This window comes from Synchiropus splendidus, chromosome 16, assembly GCF_027744825.2.
Source record: "Synchiropus splendidus isolate RoL2022-P1 chromosome 16, RoL_Sspl_1.0, whole genome shotgun sequence".
Classification (NCBI taxonomy): Eukaryota; Metazoa; Chordata; class Actinopteri; order Syngnathiformes; family Callionymidae; genus Synchiropus; species Synchiropus splendidus.
In genome coordinates this window covers 18,926,473-18,940,361 of record NC_071349.1, presented here as the reverse complement: position 1 = coordinate 18,940,361, position 13,889 = coordinate 18,926,473, and the positions used below count along the sequence as shown (strand labels likewise).

Here is a 13,889-nt window from a genome sequence, read left to right as displayed (position 1 = left end):
AGGGAGAAGATCAGAGGTTAGAGGAAGAATGTGACGTAGGGAAGAAGACAGTCATTAAGGCCCAGCTTTCGCGTCAAGAATGCTGAAGGACTTGGTGAATATCATCTCAAGGCAGTGAGTTCTGTTAACATCAGTCAGGGGTCATCGCAAACATGGCTTTGCTCAGTTCAAATGAGCTCGAAAACACAGAGAGTGAAGGCCTCACCTGTAAAGCTGGTGGCCCAGGTGATGTTCAGGTTGAAATTCTTGGACGCGTTAATGAACATATCGAGATCCCGATTCGGCTGGTGGAAAGAGAGGAGGGGGAACCAGAGTCAAGCGACGAAATGACAACAACAGTCCAATATATCACTTGGCTCCTTCACTACTGTTAGTGGCACTGGGGATTGTTTCTCCACCTGCTTTAAACCCAGCTGCAGCTGCACAAACAGACTGTGCTGCGCTCCACACAAGGCTGGATTTGCACAGTTAATGGAAACTGATTTGGCATAAACACACATCAAACTGCAGCGCTGTTGTGACGAGCCAAAATAACATCAAGTGGTTTGAAATGAAAGCAAATTAATGTTTTAACAGGAGACAGATTAGCTAATAACTGATGTCTTTCAGATCACAACAGAGAGTGTTAATGAACTGGCTATGTTCTAATATAAGCCCTCGTCTTTGTCGAGTGGAATCAGAAGTTTTATAACTGGGCCGCGCTAAGTGATTTTTAAGTCTTGCCGCAGACTGGAAATCCTGGTTATCCTTTTATCGCCGCCAAAAGAGCCATCTGGGATAATAAATCACCAGCTCCGGCATCAACTTCACGCCCAGATGCTGCAGTCAGGTAAACATCACGGAACAAGTCGCAGTGTAATGAGAACACATCTGGGCGGATCATTATGAAAGCATCAGGGCCAAACTTGTCTGGAAATATCCGCCTGACGTGTCGAGCCATTTAGGAAGCGGCACATTCCTTCAAACTCCGTCGCACTTGATCTTCTTTAGACACAGTGGCTTTGTTTCACTCACAGTTTTAACCTTTATGAGCGCCACAGTGGGTCAGTTCAACAACCCATCTGCTGACTAGGCATGTGTGATAATATTGTATATAGAAACCCCAAAATTAAAAACGGAAAAATATGTATTTTAAAATTCAAAATTAAAGACTTAGAAAAATTAACAAAAAATAAATATTTTAATTCAACACACTTCACATTCCAACATTGACTTGAATATCAACCAACAGTTTGTTTAGTTTTTTGCTGTTGATCTAATATTTAATCTCTAATTTAATATAATATAATAATAAATATTAAACTAGAAGCAGCGTTCCTGCACTGGCTTCACGGCTCCATGCTTCGTCCTCCTGTATCTTGTTGACTTGACAAATAAGAATAGAGGAGTGCCATTGTGGGGACATGCTTCTATTGAAGCCCCGATCAGAAAGACAGCTGCTGTGGCGACGGGGCGCTTTTCATCGCCGACGCACCTCCTCCGGTGTGGCCACAAAGTTGATGGCGGTGTAGTAGCGGTCGTCCTCCTGCGACAGGCTGAAGGTGAACTGGTAGTCGATGAGAAGTGTGTCTGCTCATGCGGCCAATGCAGCAGCGAATGTGTTATGAAAGAAAAAGAAGTAGAAAGAAAGAAAGAAATTGATAAGACATCGCACACAATCTACGCCAGACACTTTCATTTTTACACTGTATCATCCCTGAGTAAATACTAGCTGTCTACACACCATCTTGACCACAGACAATGAACATGGTCATCAAACTGCTCATTCAAATTCCACTTACAGTAGCAGGTTCCTTTAAGAGGGTTGCCTTGGTAACGGTTCTCCACTTCACACCTGAGAAAAGAAGAAGAAGAAAAAAGAAAACGTGGGTGAAGAGAAGTGAAAGGCTGCAAATTAAAATGTTAGCACTTAGCCACTCCACTTCAACAGAAAACTGTTGCGCATTAGCTTCGGAAGTGAGGCCTGGAGACTGAAAGTGTGCTTTTTCAAAATGAAACAAAATGATCACTACTCCCTTTAGAGGGTCTCAGTCTGTCCCAGGGCACATACTCAACATACACTGAACTTACAAGTGGCAGCGGTCTCCTTTAATTCCTTTGGTGGTGCAGAAGCATTTGCCGTTGTTGGGGTTGCACATGCTGGCATGGCCGTTACATTTGCAGGCTGAAAGACAGGAACATGTTTGTTTTATTTATACCACTCAAACAGAAGCAAGATGGTGGTGAAACAATGAGCATGTACCATGAATCTCCTGGACCCACTGTAATCCTCCCTTTTTACTGACAAAACTGCAGGCTAAATTTGTTTCAGTGACGGAAGAAAGTTCAACTGAATGACAACAAAAACTTATCTTCACAAATCAAGGTAATAAAAACTACTGATGCAACATATGAAAAATGTTTCCACAGTATCGACGGATCACATTCAAACTAACCTCTTTAGACTGAAAAAACGAAGCCAAAACATCATTGATCAGCTGTCAGTGATTGTATAAGTAGGTTAAATATACACTCTGAAGGGACAACTGGACTTATGACCCAAAATAATGGTGAAAACCATGTACTGCTGTACTACATTGGCCAGCTAAATTAGGCTGTCAAAGCAACACACAATTGATTTGTTGTCTGATTGGCTGGCTGTCAACAGCGGCCGCAGCGGCGAGTAAATCTTTAATATCCCCGGGGAGCGTTTTACAGCGCGGCCAGGATTTCAAGAAAATGGCCGACATAAAACTGGACTGTAAAACACTGACAGGGTAAATGAAGCTGCACGCACAAATACCGGCGGCGTGATTTAGCCTCGGCATTGGACGTAAGGGCGGGAACTTACGCTGGCAGCTGCCCCCGTTGGTGGGGTCGCCGTAGAATCCGGAGATGCAGCTCTCGCAGTGCCGGCCGGTGGTGAGGTCCTCGCACTTCTCACACACGCTCTGGTTGACGCAGCGGCTGTGACCGTTGCACTGGCACGCTGCAGAGGCAAGAGTCAGACGCAGTGAGACGCTAGCACAGTCAGACTTCACGCCTCGGTAAATGAAACCTACCGGGGCAGTGGATGAAGGACCAGTTGTACTTGGCTTCGCTGGGACACATGCTGGAGTTCAGAGCCGGCTGGGGGTCGGCAGCAGGTCCAGGTTGAGTCGATGGAGCGGGAACGGACGTTTGGAAGGGACCTCGGTACGAGCCCTCGATGCACTGGCCTTTGCCTGTGTTACTGGGGTCCGTGCACCAGCCACACCCCGGCTGATCCAGACACTGACCACAGGTCCTGTAGCCGGAGCAGTTCTCAGCTGCAATAAAGAGCATCCAGGATTAGAACCATCTCCAGGTCTCATCCTGTGCGAGAGTGTTTCACACCCCAAGGACTGACCACCAGTAGAACTGATGAGCGATACGGAAATATTTAATGAAGCCAAGGGTTAATACTGCACTTGTCTAGAAGGTTATCGGCCCCAGGCTGGGGCACCAAGTGGAAGCTCTGTCTTACAGCGTCTGTTTCTGGAGCCTGATAAGAATCACCACTGAGTGATTGGGTTCAGCAGGCACATTAAGGAGGAAGATACATTCAAGGTGTTCCTTTGACTTCATGGCTCCAGAAGAATGATCACTTGACCACTGGCTGGTGAGCCATAAAAGCATGTTGTTATTATTCGGCGCAGGAGTCAAGCTGGAAAGAGAAACGCGTCTCACGTGGACAGGTGCTCATGGTGTACCACTCCATGCACTGGCCGAAGGGGAAGGAGGCCACGTAGGCGTTGGAGTCGACGCACTGCTTCATGTTGCTGCACCACATGCACTCGGAGCTGCTGCTGGTGCAGTCGGTGCAGGTGGTCCGCATGGCGCACGGCGTTCGGCACTGCTTGGCGCTGTGATTGGCTGGGAAAAGAGCATGACTTGATGAATTAATGATCGATGAACAAGTCCATTAGTGTTGCAACTGACTGATGAATCATTATGAATGATAATGTGTCCTCATTATCAGAGGTCAGCAGGTGGCGCTCGGTGTTTAATAATGATGTGAGGTTTCACTGACATACTTGCTCAAATCCTGAAGATTTTACTGCAGAAAGTGCCACTTGCTGAGCTTTGAAAATGAGAACACTGTTTAATGAAGCCTCATGATCAGAAATAATAGGAGGCTCAAGCGCCGTGTTTCAGAACGTCTCTCATGGTCCTTTCTCGGCCTCCTCTGACTTTCATTTCAGTACAATATCTTTTGGACTTCTTGAGCATGACACAACAAATCTATCACCAAATGTGTTGCCAACACTTCTGTGTCAAATGTTGTCGATTCATTGATAGTCTCCATACATTTGACGGTCACACTTCAGATTGGAGAGGATATATTATCATACATAAACTACTTATTTGTACACGTACTAGCAGCTGCAAAGTAGTTATTGGTGTCTTGTTTGCCTTGACTGCATGTTACCCAGGATTGGTCACCAGAAGTTTGGTCTAAATAACCCTGAGATTAATGACTGACTATAATGAAGCAAGTAATTTGTTTATTAATAGTTATTGTAAATGACTTCTTGATTTATCAAAACCACAACTTTCATGCCGAGCTCAAGTGCAACTCCAGTAGTGAACACGTCACCTGAGTGTTGGAGGTTTGCTAGCTCTGGCTACCACATGCCAATTCAACGGCTACTGGTCACAAACAACTCCATGCTGGTCCCGTTCTTCTCCAAGATCTTTCCCAGAATTCTAGTGTCACTTCAGAACTGCCACAGGTTTCCCGGCGTGTCTACCTGACCTCGCAAACGGCGAGGGCCCACTTCCCGATGAGTGGATCCGATGTCCAACATCAGTGTTTATGTACTACATCAAGCGACCACATTACTTTTCAAGGGTAACAACACTCAGATCTGCCATATTTATTGCTCCATGTCATCCGCGGCTATTATCTTGCGACAGACAACAGCCAGGTTCATGGGTGCAGGGCATGAAGAGGATCAGCGTGACTAGGGAGGATGGTGAAGGCTTGCTGAATGAAACGGAGTATAATCGCAGGACACGGGGCTGAATTGATTTGTGTATCGCAGCACCAAGTCATAACAACAATTTCTCAAACCCCTTACCCGGACGCTCACACAGGCTGCCGTTGACGGGACTGATGCAGGTTTGGGCTTTCAGTCCACTGGAAGCAGGCTCGGCAAGGTAGCCGCAGAAGCCTGCGTCGCTGGGCTCGCCGGGCAGCCACTGAAGAGAAGTGTTGGTGAACGGCGACATGTCCTCCCAGCACCAGTAGGACACGTTTATTTTCCTCAGCCCCACCCACGGAGTCACAGAGGCTTTGTACTGCACAAACAAAAACCCAAATCAGCCGGTGGATTCCAGTGAAGAGCGACTGACAAAAGCCACAAAGCGCCAGGAAACGAATTGGATGTGAGGTTCTAAATTTAACGGCTGTGAACATTTCAAACAAAAGTGTGCGCGGTGAAGACAAAAATGAAAAGCTAAGCGTCACCGACTAAAATTTCAAAAACATATTTTGCAGTTTAGAAATCACGCCCTCGCTCTGGCAGAGAAATCTTTCATCTGCACCAAAATAAATCTCGCTGAAGCAGCTGAGCGGCAATAAAAGCAGCTTTACTTCCCCTGACTGGAGAAGCACAGTTATCCATCCTATCTCTGATCAATCGCCATACTGTTGCAGAAGTAGTAAACAAAGGAAGCTTGATCTCTCGCCGACACGGGTCGAATTACTGTTCCAGCAGGGCTTAATTGCATTTCTTGGATGGATTGATCCTGTCTGGAGCTGCTAAATACTAAAGACACCTCCAACAGGAGAATGTTTGAGTCTCTTTGCAGGGGCGCAAGTCAATATTGAGCTCTTCAGAGGGGAAAGGTTCTTTTCTGTGGACCACATTGTGTGCAACACAAACACAGATTAGCATGGTGACCTCTATTAAATCCTTTAAGGACAGTTCAACTCTGGGACCTGCAGTACTTTATACACTTTACTGAGGGGCATGCCACCACTCTTTGATGAAGGAGGCAAGAATAAAAAAAAAAAAATACACATACATACAAAAAGAAATATGAGGGACAATACATATTCATATGACTCATGTCTTAATTTGACTGATGGTTTCTGTGTTCTAGGTAAAACCGAGCTGAGTTAAATGTGTGTTGCTGAAACTTCTTCCACTCACCACCACACTCATTATCTGCAACTCCTTCAGGACGAAATCCACCTTCTTCTGGGTGGTCAGCGAAGCCAGGACGGCGTTGTGGCTGCGACACGCCAGCTTGGCGTTGTCGTAGGAGTCATTAGCTGTAATAAACTTCAGACAGGAATTGCCCACCAGATGCCAGCTTTCGCCGCACACGTTCTCTGTGTAGACACCAACACGGGGTATGATTCAAGTGCATATTTTTGGAGCCCTGCTGCTATAATGAGCTCCAACAGCAGATACCTGGAAGTGAGATGCACTCCTGGTTGCGTGCCTCCCACTGGCAGTTCTGATCCACAGCACAGCTTTTGCAGCTGGTTTTCTTTTGGCAGACGAAAGTTGGATTGTCCTTTGGGCAAACTTCGAACTCCGCTATGGCTCCCTAGGAGAGGAAATGACCAGTTGGTTTCGCCAGTTCACATTCATCATTGTACTTCAAATCAGTCAGCAAGACTTCGGTTTGGTTCATGAAAACATTCCACTTTTACCAAAATCCAGACATCAACAATGAGAACTTTGATAACAAAGACCTCGATCAACGCACTTGTCCATACTAGAAACATCATGGTTTATATGACAACAAAGTGATATTTGAATGAAATGTCGACCAATAAAGAGGGTTCAATGGTCCAACTACTGGAGTCGACATGAACAGAAAATGGATTAAGAAGTGCTCTTTCTTCTCTACAGGAGGCTTGTCAGATACAATAAAACTCTTTCTGCTTGCCAAAAAGGTATGAGGCACAGTATATATATGAAGGCGTTCATGTTCTTCAGTGGCATCTCAAGTAGAACTGAAAGCACCAGGGAGCCGAGTCTACAGAGAGATTGTGTAGGGAGGAGAATGTCTGCAGTTCTATTGACGTTAAGCAGCAGCGTTTCTTTTGGTCAAGCAGGTGAGTCTCCTCCACACACACACATGCACGCTTTCTTCTTGGAAGGAAACTTTCATATTTCCGCCAGATTCATTTCTGCAGAACGATATGATGCGAAAAACATTTTGGGAATTGTTGTTTTGACAGAGGCATTTGTTTCACTTCATGCACGAACGCACCATTCGGTATTCATTGGCACAGAATCCACCAAGAATCAGGGGTGAAAAATGAAAACGCTTTTGATCTAGGAATCGAAATTTGCTTTGAAATGCTACCGACTTTCATATCCCTCCACGCCACGGAGGGATCTCAGATACGAGTCTTCGTTTGGCTCGCATCTGCCTGGATTCTAACCAGCCTTCAACATTTGTGCTCCAGCAAACGGACCTCGGGGTTTTACTACTTCCATCCGCATCAATTCTTCTCCTCGTTGACGCTCAGGGATTCACTGTTGCCTGTTCATACCTAGTTTTGTGTCAAGATGATGCAATGACTCCTCTGACTCTGACCGAGAGTCAGTGTGTGTGCACCAGTATCCAGGTCAGAGAGTCTTAACTTCACAGTGCCATTTAACTTGCACACTGGACTCAAATGTAATTGTAAAGAAGCATACTCATTAAATCTCACTGGATGGTTTAGTATATTCATATGCATTATTCACACACTTAATTAGAACTTGGCATCTGTTTGCAGAGGATAACTACAGTAATACGGCACCTAAAATATCATCATCATCATCATTACGGCCGGTGGCCTCACCAGAGCTGCGGTGCAGTTGCTTCCCAGAGAAACACATTGGCCCGAACACCACTGGCAGCCGTTGGTGTTGGCGGTGCAGCTGTAGCAGTCTGAGTACTGATCACACCTTTCGCTATCCGCATCTACAAAACGCCAGCAACCAAAGGACAGTGGTTAACATTGAATGAAAGGGAATGAAGTTATGAGTGACATTTGAATGTGTCTTCCACGAATGGTTTTAATGATTAGAATGCTGTTGACTGGGTGATGATCAGTCAAGATGTTGAAACTATAGGCAAATCGCCTCATTAGCTTTGTTCTGTGTGACTTCATTTTGTATCCAGACAACAAGTTTGTTGAGGGGAAACTGGGGCAGGCAGACTGCCAGACAGCAAAGCAGCCTCCTGATGCTTAATGTGTCTGAAAGATATTCCAGGCTGCAGTTTCCCATCTGGCTCAGCTTCTGTAAACTAAAGCAGCAGAGGCGCTGCAGGTGAGTTCTGTGTGATGGGAAGGTGAGGAGTCAGGACCAGGGCTTGTTTGGTGTCACACCGCGGCAATGGAGAAGTAGCACTGGAGCAAACATCCTGCCATTTAAACTAGCACGCAGCATATTAGCGGCCGTGAAACCAGAGCGCTGACTCAGCTCCACAGTGCTACATCAATTCATTCCATTTCAAAAGGGCCTACTGCGCATTTCTTGTCAGTAATCAAACCTCACATAATAATACAGTGGCTTTACATCATAATACATTGGTCAATGCAAGTCATTTAATTTATATCTAGTTCGCAAAATGGCCGCCTTGCTCGAAAGTCTCTGTTGACTTCTCCGGACAAGGACAACAAAAAACCACGGCCGTGACTTGGTAAACGTTTCAGTTGTCCTCAGAACTGGGAAATTGCCAGCTCCGCCTGATGTCGCCTTTCCAAGGCAGAAGGTGGCAGAATTCTCACAACCTGCAAATTCGCAATCCAAGATGGCTGCTCAGCGTGTCAAGAGTGAGAAGACCTCCTGTAACACTGTACATATTCGACTTCGGATTGTTTTTGTTTGTCTCACTAAATCGGTCGAATGCATTGTATTGTATAATAAAAATGATTCTGTAATTTCAATTCATCATGCTACATATGCAAACTACAATGCAGACCGTGCTAACAATAGCTATCGCTAGCGTGGTCAACTTGAGTATATTAGTATGAGCAATAAGCTTTGCATCAAGTGCAAGAGACTACAAATGAATCAGAAAACAATCTGAGTCAATCCAGTTGCGGGTAACTTACATGATCTGGCGTTGCAAGAGGACATAAACTGAGGCTGCATCTCTGCCGCGATGCTGCTGCTGCTGCTGCTCTCCCATGGCTGACACGTCCCCTGAGTGTTGTTCCACATGCAGTGGATTCCCGGCCAGGCCTGAGTGCAGGCGACGGAGGTGGAAAATGCCGAGCAGCTAGGCGAGGTGTATATGAGGACGTCGTCGAGGAGCAGGCTGTTGAAGCCACCGAACACGTACATTTCACTGTAGCGACACAAGACAGGAAGTTTAATGAAGACAAAATACTATCGTCACCTGTAGCAGCTGGTATGCAACCATTCTAATGCATCTGCCCGGGATCCAAGATCACCGAGGGTCATGTCTAAGATCCGGATCTTGGTGTGGATCCCAGGAAGCACGTACACGGAAATACACAGCTTTTTCTGAGGATCATATTTGTCATTTTTTCCAGCAACAGCATTTATCATTCATGAAGTCTTTTCTGGTGTGGGTGACCGGCTATCAAACACAACCCCAAAACAGCCTCAATTCCTGCCGGCCTGCTTCTCCTGTAGCGATGTGGACAATGACAGAGACACGAAGTCATAAAATATTGACACGAAGGGTGGAACGAAAATCGATACCGATGAAACTAAATATCCATCATGACGAAAATACGGCCGAATGTGAGACAAAAACATACTAAAATATTGATCCATATTGTCAGATAAAACCCATTTAACATTGTTTTATATTCACTGCAAACAACAGTTAATTTATCAGAAGCGGCTTGTTTTTACCATCTCAGACTTCTGGCTGGTGAATTATTTAAAGATATTTATTTGTTCGATAAAATATTAAAAAACATTTTTTCCTTTATTTTTTTTTTTATTTCTACAAGGACGAGAAATAGTGTGGAGTGCCACAAGGCTCACTCCAAGGAAGCAGATTCTATACATCAATGTCTATTTAATTTGATGCATAACGTAAAGATTTAGTGTCAAAATACTATTTGTATCACTGGTGTTTGCATTTTATCACGTGACGCACATCTACAACCGAGTATAAAAGGTTGTGCATCAATAAAGTTTCATTCATTCAGCTGTATCGCAGCTGATCCAAACTTGTGGAGAGGAGACGATCTGAAAACAAATGCGAACACTGAGCAGGCAATACAGAAAAGCCAAAATTGGTTCGGCACAAATAGATTTCCTGATTGTTGCAAAAACAAAATCAAGAGGACTGACGTGACCTGAGCCAGTAGAGAGACAAACACTTGAAATAATACTAGTTAACAAGGTGACTCATGAATGCAAGGCTGAAAGTGATTGGCGTCGCCGTGCAGCGAGTCGTGAACACACGTGAGGCACTCTGTACAGCAGGGTGTGTGATTTAATATAGATCGCCGTGACTCGCTCAGCTGGTGATGCAAACGGTACTTACAGATGACTCATCCCATCTGGTCGCACTCACGCGTATAGCAAAGTCAATTCTCGTCACAGACTCCCAAGAAGATGAAACCAGGATGAGCCTTCTATTCACTTCATGTTCATCTTAGCTGCCTCTACGCTCAACAGTATTAAAACCAAAATCTATTAAAGTTGCTATTTATCAAGTTTAATAGCAGAGATGAACCATGATTACTGCGTTCAGAAAAAAGACAAACGTGGCCAAAAGGACAAAAAAGTGTTTTGTTTACGGCTTCTTGTGTCTCCAGCAGGTTCAATAATTCAATAGTTGAAATCGACTCAGGGTTGTCTGCTTTCTGTTTGCTGCACTACACAAGGTCATGAGGCGGTGAGGGACCGCCATCTTTGCTGGTGACAAATAAACGGTTCAACAATACAGTTTCATTTAGACCAGGACAAAATTGAAGAAATAAAAAAACAAGCAGGTGGTGTTGACCAGGACTAACCGAAATCAAAAAGATGATTTACAGCTACAAAATCAGCAGTAAACAAAAAAACTAAAAAGAAAAGGACAATTCAAATTGGACACTTGGACACATTGAAGGCAGATACATTCTTGCTCTATCTTTTCTGCATTTTTTAATCATTTATCATAAAAAAAAAAGAAATCTCTTTGAAATCGCCCAAGGTGCAAATGTCAATAACTTCAGTTCAGAAGTATTTGAATTTCTAACAGGCCTTCAAGTGAGCTCAAAAATCCCAAAATGTTGTTTTGATGTCCCACTTTTCACACTCGGTGAATAGCCAAAGCCAGTTCACAGGTGAACTAGCAGCACTGTCCAAGGATTTAATTACAAAAGCACAAGATTAAATATAGATTCAGTTGAATAGATTCTACTTAATCTCCATCCGATCCTGCCGAATTACAAGGCTGTAATTCATTTGGAGGGAAGATGGATTTGAACTTTAGGGGAGGAGCAGTGCAGCGAGGAGGAAGCTACATTCTTAGACTGTAAGACTGTTAAATACATGTAGAGTTTTCTTCAGTTCGAATGGCATTTATTGTGCTACCAATCATAATAGCGTTTCTCCATAAATTTACACTGATTTAATGTCAGAAATTTAATTAAATATATGCATTTAAAGTCGAAATTCACAGAATAACATTGTAACTAAAAATAATAAAATGAGTGGAGTTAGGAAGTCTGTATAAAAGTCACACTTTTTATTTGAAAAATCCACTATGATTGTAGACTGTTCTTCTTTTACAAACAAACTTTGACTATGGGGAAGTAAATAAATGATCACCTGTCACTGAAGACTGCAGAATGGCCGAAGCGGTTGACGTCCTGGTACAGGTCCGGTCGAGGCAGGACGGTCCACTCATCACATGCTGCAATGAGAAATGGACAGACGGGTCACAGCGCTGACCTGAACGTGCGCATTAAATCATACATGTCTTAAGCAGCGGCAAAGTCAGCCGGCGAGCCGCGGATGGTTTGGGGGACCTTTGACAGCTCATATCTATTTGTCAATCAACGTGTCAGCCGGGAGGGCGTCCTTGACCGAGACACCCCGGTCCAGTGTGACGGGAGTGACAATGAAGATGAGGAGAAGCTGTCGGGGAGATGCGGGATAAATATGAGATGCCGTGGTGCGTCTGCATGGTAATGGCAAGTTCACTTGGAGGCAATATTGTTTACATTGCACTGTACCAACTATCCAATAAAAATCAACACAATAATACACTGTAATAAGCTCATCAGTGTGTGTAGCTATAAGCATAAGCTGTTCTTTTAATACAACACCTGAATGTTGAAATAGCAAGGAGAGTGTGTATTTATGTGGTGTTTACAAGTGTAAATGACACATTTGAATTCAATAAAACGTTCCGTCTTCAGACGTATGTAAACTTACTTCCCCCCTCAGGATCTTTACTTTAAATGAACTCATATATATTTCAGTTTTATTCATCATCACACACATTTTTCCTGTTAATAAACATCTCAGCTGATGTTTGAAAGCATCCTCACATGCAAATCTCTCAGTACTTCTCACTATTGAGTCCTGACGACAGATAATAATTAGGCCAGATGCAAACATCCTTTGACAACAGCTTATACAAGGAGGAGATCCAACTGTCCTGTAAGTCGGAACACTAACCGCAGTCCATCACCTTCACTCTGTACAATGCAGCGCCATCATTCCAAGTCATTTCCCAGAGGAGACCGCAGGCTGCAGCACTCTGTCACGGCTAGACAGCGCCATCCGGCGTCCGAACAGAGTACTGCAACACGTCACAGCCGGGATTTACGACACTCTTCCCATGTCAGGACAGTGAACGACCCCTGAATTCCACACTGTAATTGCGTTCGGCTCGTTAAGGACGGTAATTAGTCTCTGACGTGCAGCCTGGATAAACTGTAATTACCAGACAATTACGGGGTTTCTCCAGCACTGTACAGCTGCAGGCGTCGTCTGGAGCGGGGGAAACCGTTGCTTCGAACTATTTGTCCAATTACCGACTCATGCCGAGGCAGAGGGGACACAGAGGTCAGAGCTCAGGGAGCAAATCTAGCTTCCGCCCGCTGAAGTCAGACTGGAGGGACCCTTGACATTGTTTATGGATGAGTGCGGACTTGTTGGTGTGAGGACTTAGCAGGCAGACGTCAATTTCAAATCTCAAATTAGCTCATGCAAAGGAATCAAAACTACTGCCCACTTCTAACTCAAGTCACATCTTGTATTTCTGTTGATGATTTAGGAGGATAAAATCATCAAGGTCCGATAAGGACACACCTCGACCTTCTCAGTGTGTGTGCAATACTAACCTAAATTGTAGCCAATAAAGTCTGAGGAGAAGCACTTTGCACCGTGGCTCATGGACGTGTCGTTGTGTGTGTTTCCGCCGAAAACCAGCATGGTGCCGCTGACGATCACCGCGGTGTGGAGGTACCGGAAGAAGCCAGAATCTCTTAAGATGGTCCTGCAGACACAGATGGAGATGGGCGTCATGCGCAGGGATTCATCTGTGACTGAAAGAGAGCTTCTGATCGATGACACGACAGGTGCACAGTAAAATAGGATGCAGAAAATGATAGTTACGGGGGAAAATCTGCATTTTCTAAACTGTATTTCTCCAAAGAACTGTCAATGTAAAGTCCAGTTTGGGTTATAACAGTGCTTGACACTCGGTGAGGAGTGATATTTGACGTGTCAACTCACCATTTCCTCCTGTCGACATCCAGCTTGTAGAGATCTCCTGCCAAGCCATACTTGTTGGCGCTGAAGGCCTTGTAGCCCCCATGAATGTAAATGGCTCGAGTGTTGCCGTCGAAGACACTGCTGTGACCGTAGCCGCCCTGCACCAGTGCCCCATCTGTTGACACCACGCTCCAAGTGTTGCGCACTAGAAATAAAGACTGCTGCGTCAGT

The 13,889-nt window shown here is 44.7% G+C and overlaps 1 protein-coding gene across 1 annotated transcript in view; it reads right to left on the bottom strand.

Moving 5' to 3' along the window:
* Positions 1–13,889, bottom strand: part of atrn (attractin) — an 80,165-nt gene that overhangs the window by 51,792 nt on the left and 14,484 nt on the right. Inside the window, exons 9-23 of the mRNA XM_053844853.1 lie at positions 13,680–13,863; positions 13,286–13,440; positions 11,763–11,847; positions 9,074–9,309; positions 7,814–7,935; positions 6,423–6,561; positions 6,159–6,340; positions 5,082–5,301; positions 3,688–3,873; positions 3,042–3,287; positions 2,831–2,968; positions 2,071–2,164; positions 1,782–1,834; positions 1,475–1,569; positions 206–284 (exon numbers count right to left, since the gene is read on the bottom strand). Coding sequence (XP_053700828.1) covers positions 206–284; positions 1,475–1,569; positions 1,782–1,834; positions 2,071–2,164; positions 2,831–2,968; positions 3,042–3,287; positions 3,688–3,873; positions 5,082–5,301; positions 6,159–6,340; positions 6,423–6,561; positions 7,814–7,935; positions 9,074–9,309; positions 11,763–11,847; positions 13,286–13,440; positions 13,680–13,863 — 2,214 coding nt within the window. The remainder of the gene's footprint in view (positions 1–205; positions 285–1,474; positions 1,570–1,781; positions 1,835–2,070; positions 2,165–2,830; positions 2,969–3,041; positions 3,288–3,687; positions 3,874–5,081; positions 5,302–6,158; positions 6,341–6,422; positions 6,562–7,813; positions 7,936–9,073; positions 9,310–11,762; positions 11,848–13,285; positions 13,441–13,679; positions 13,864–13,889) is intronic.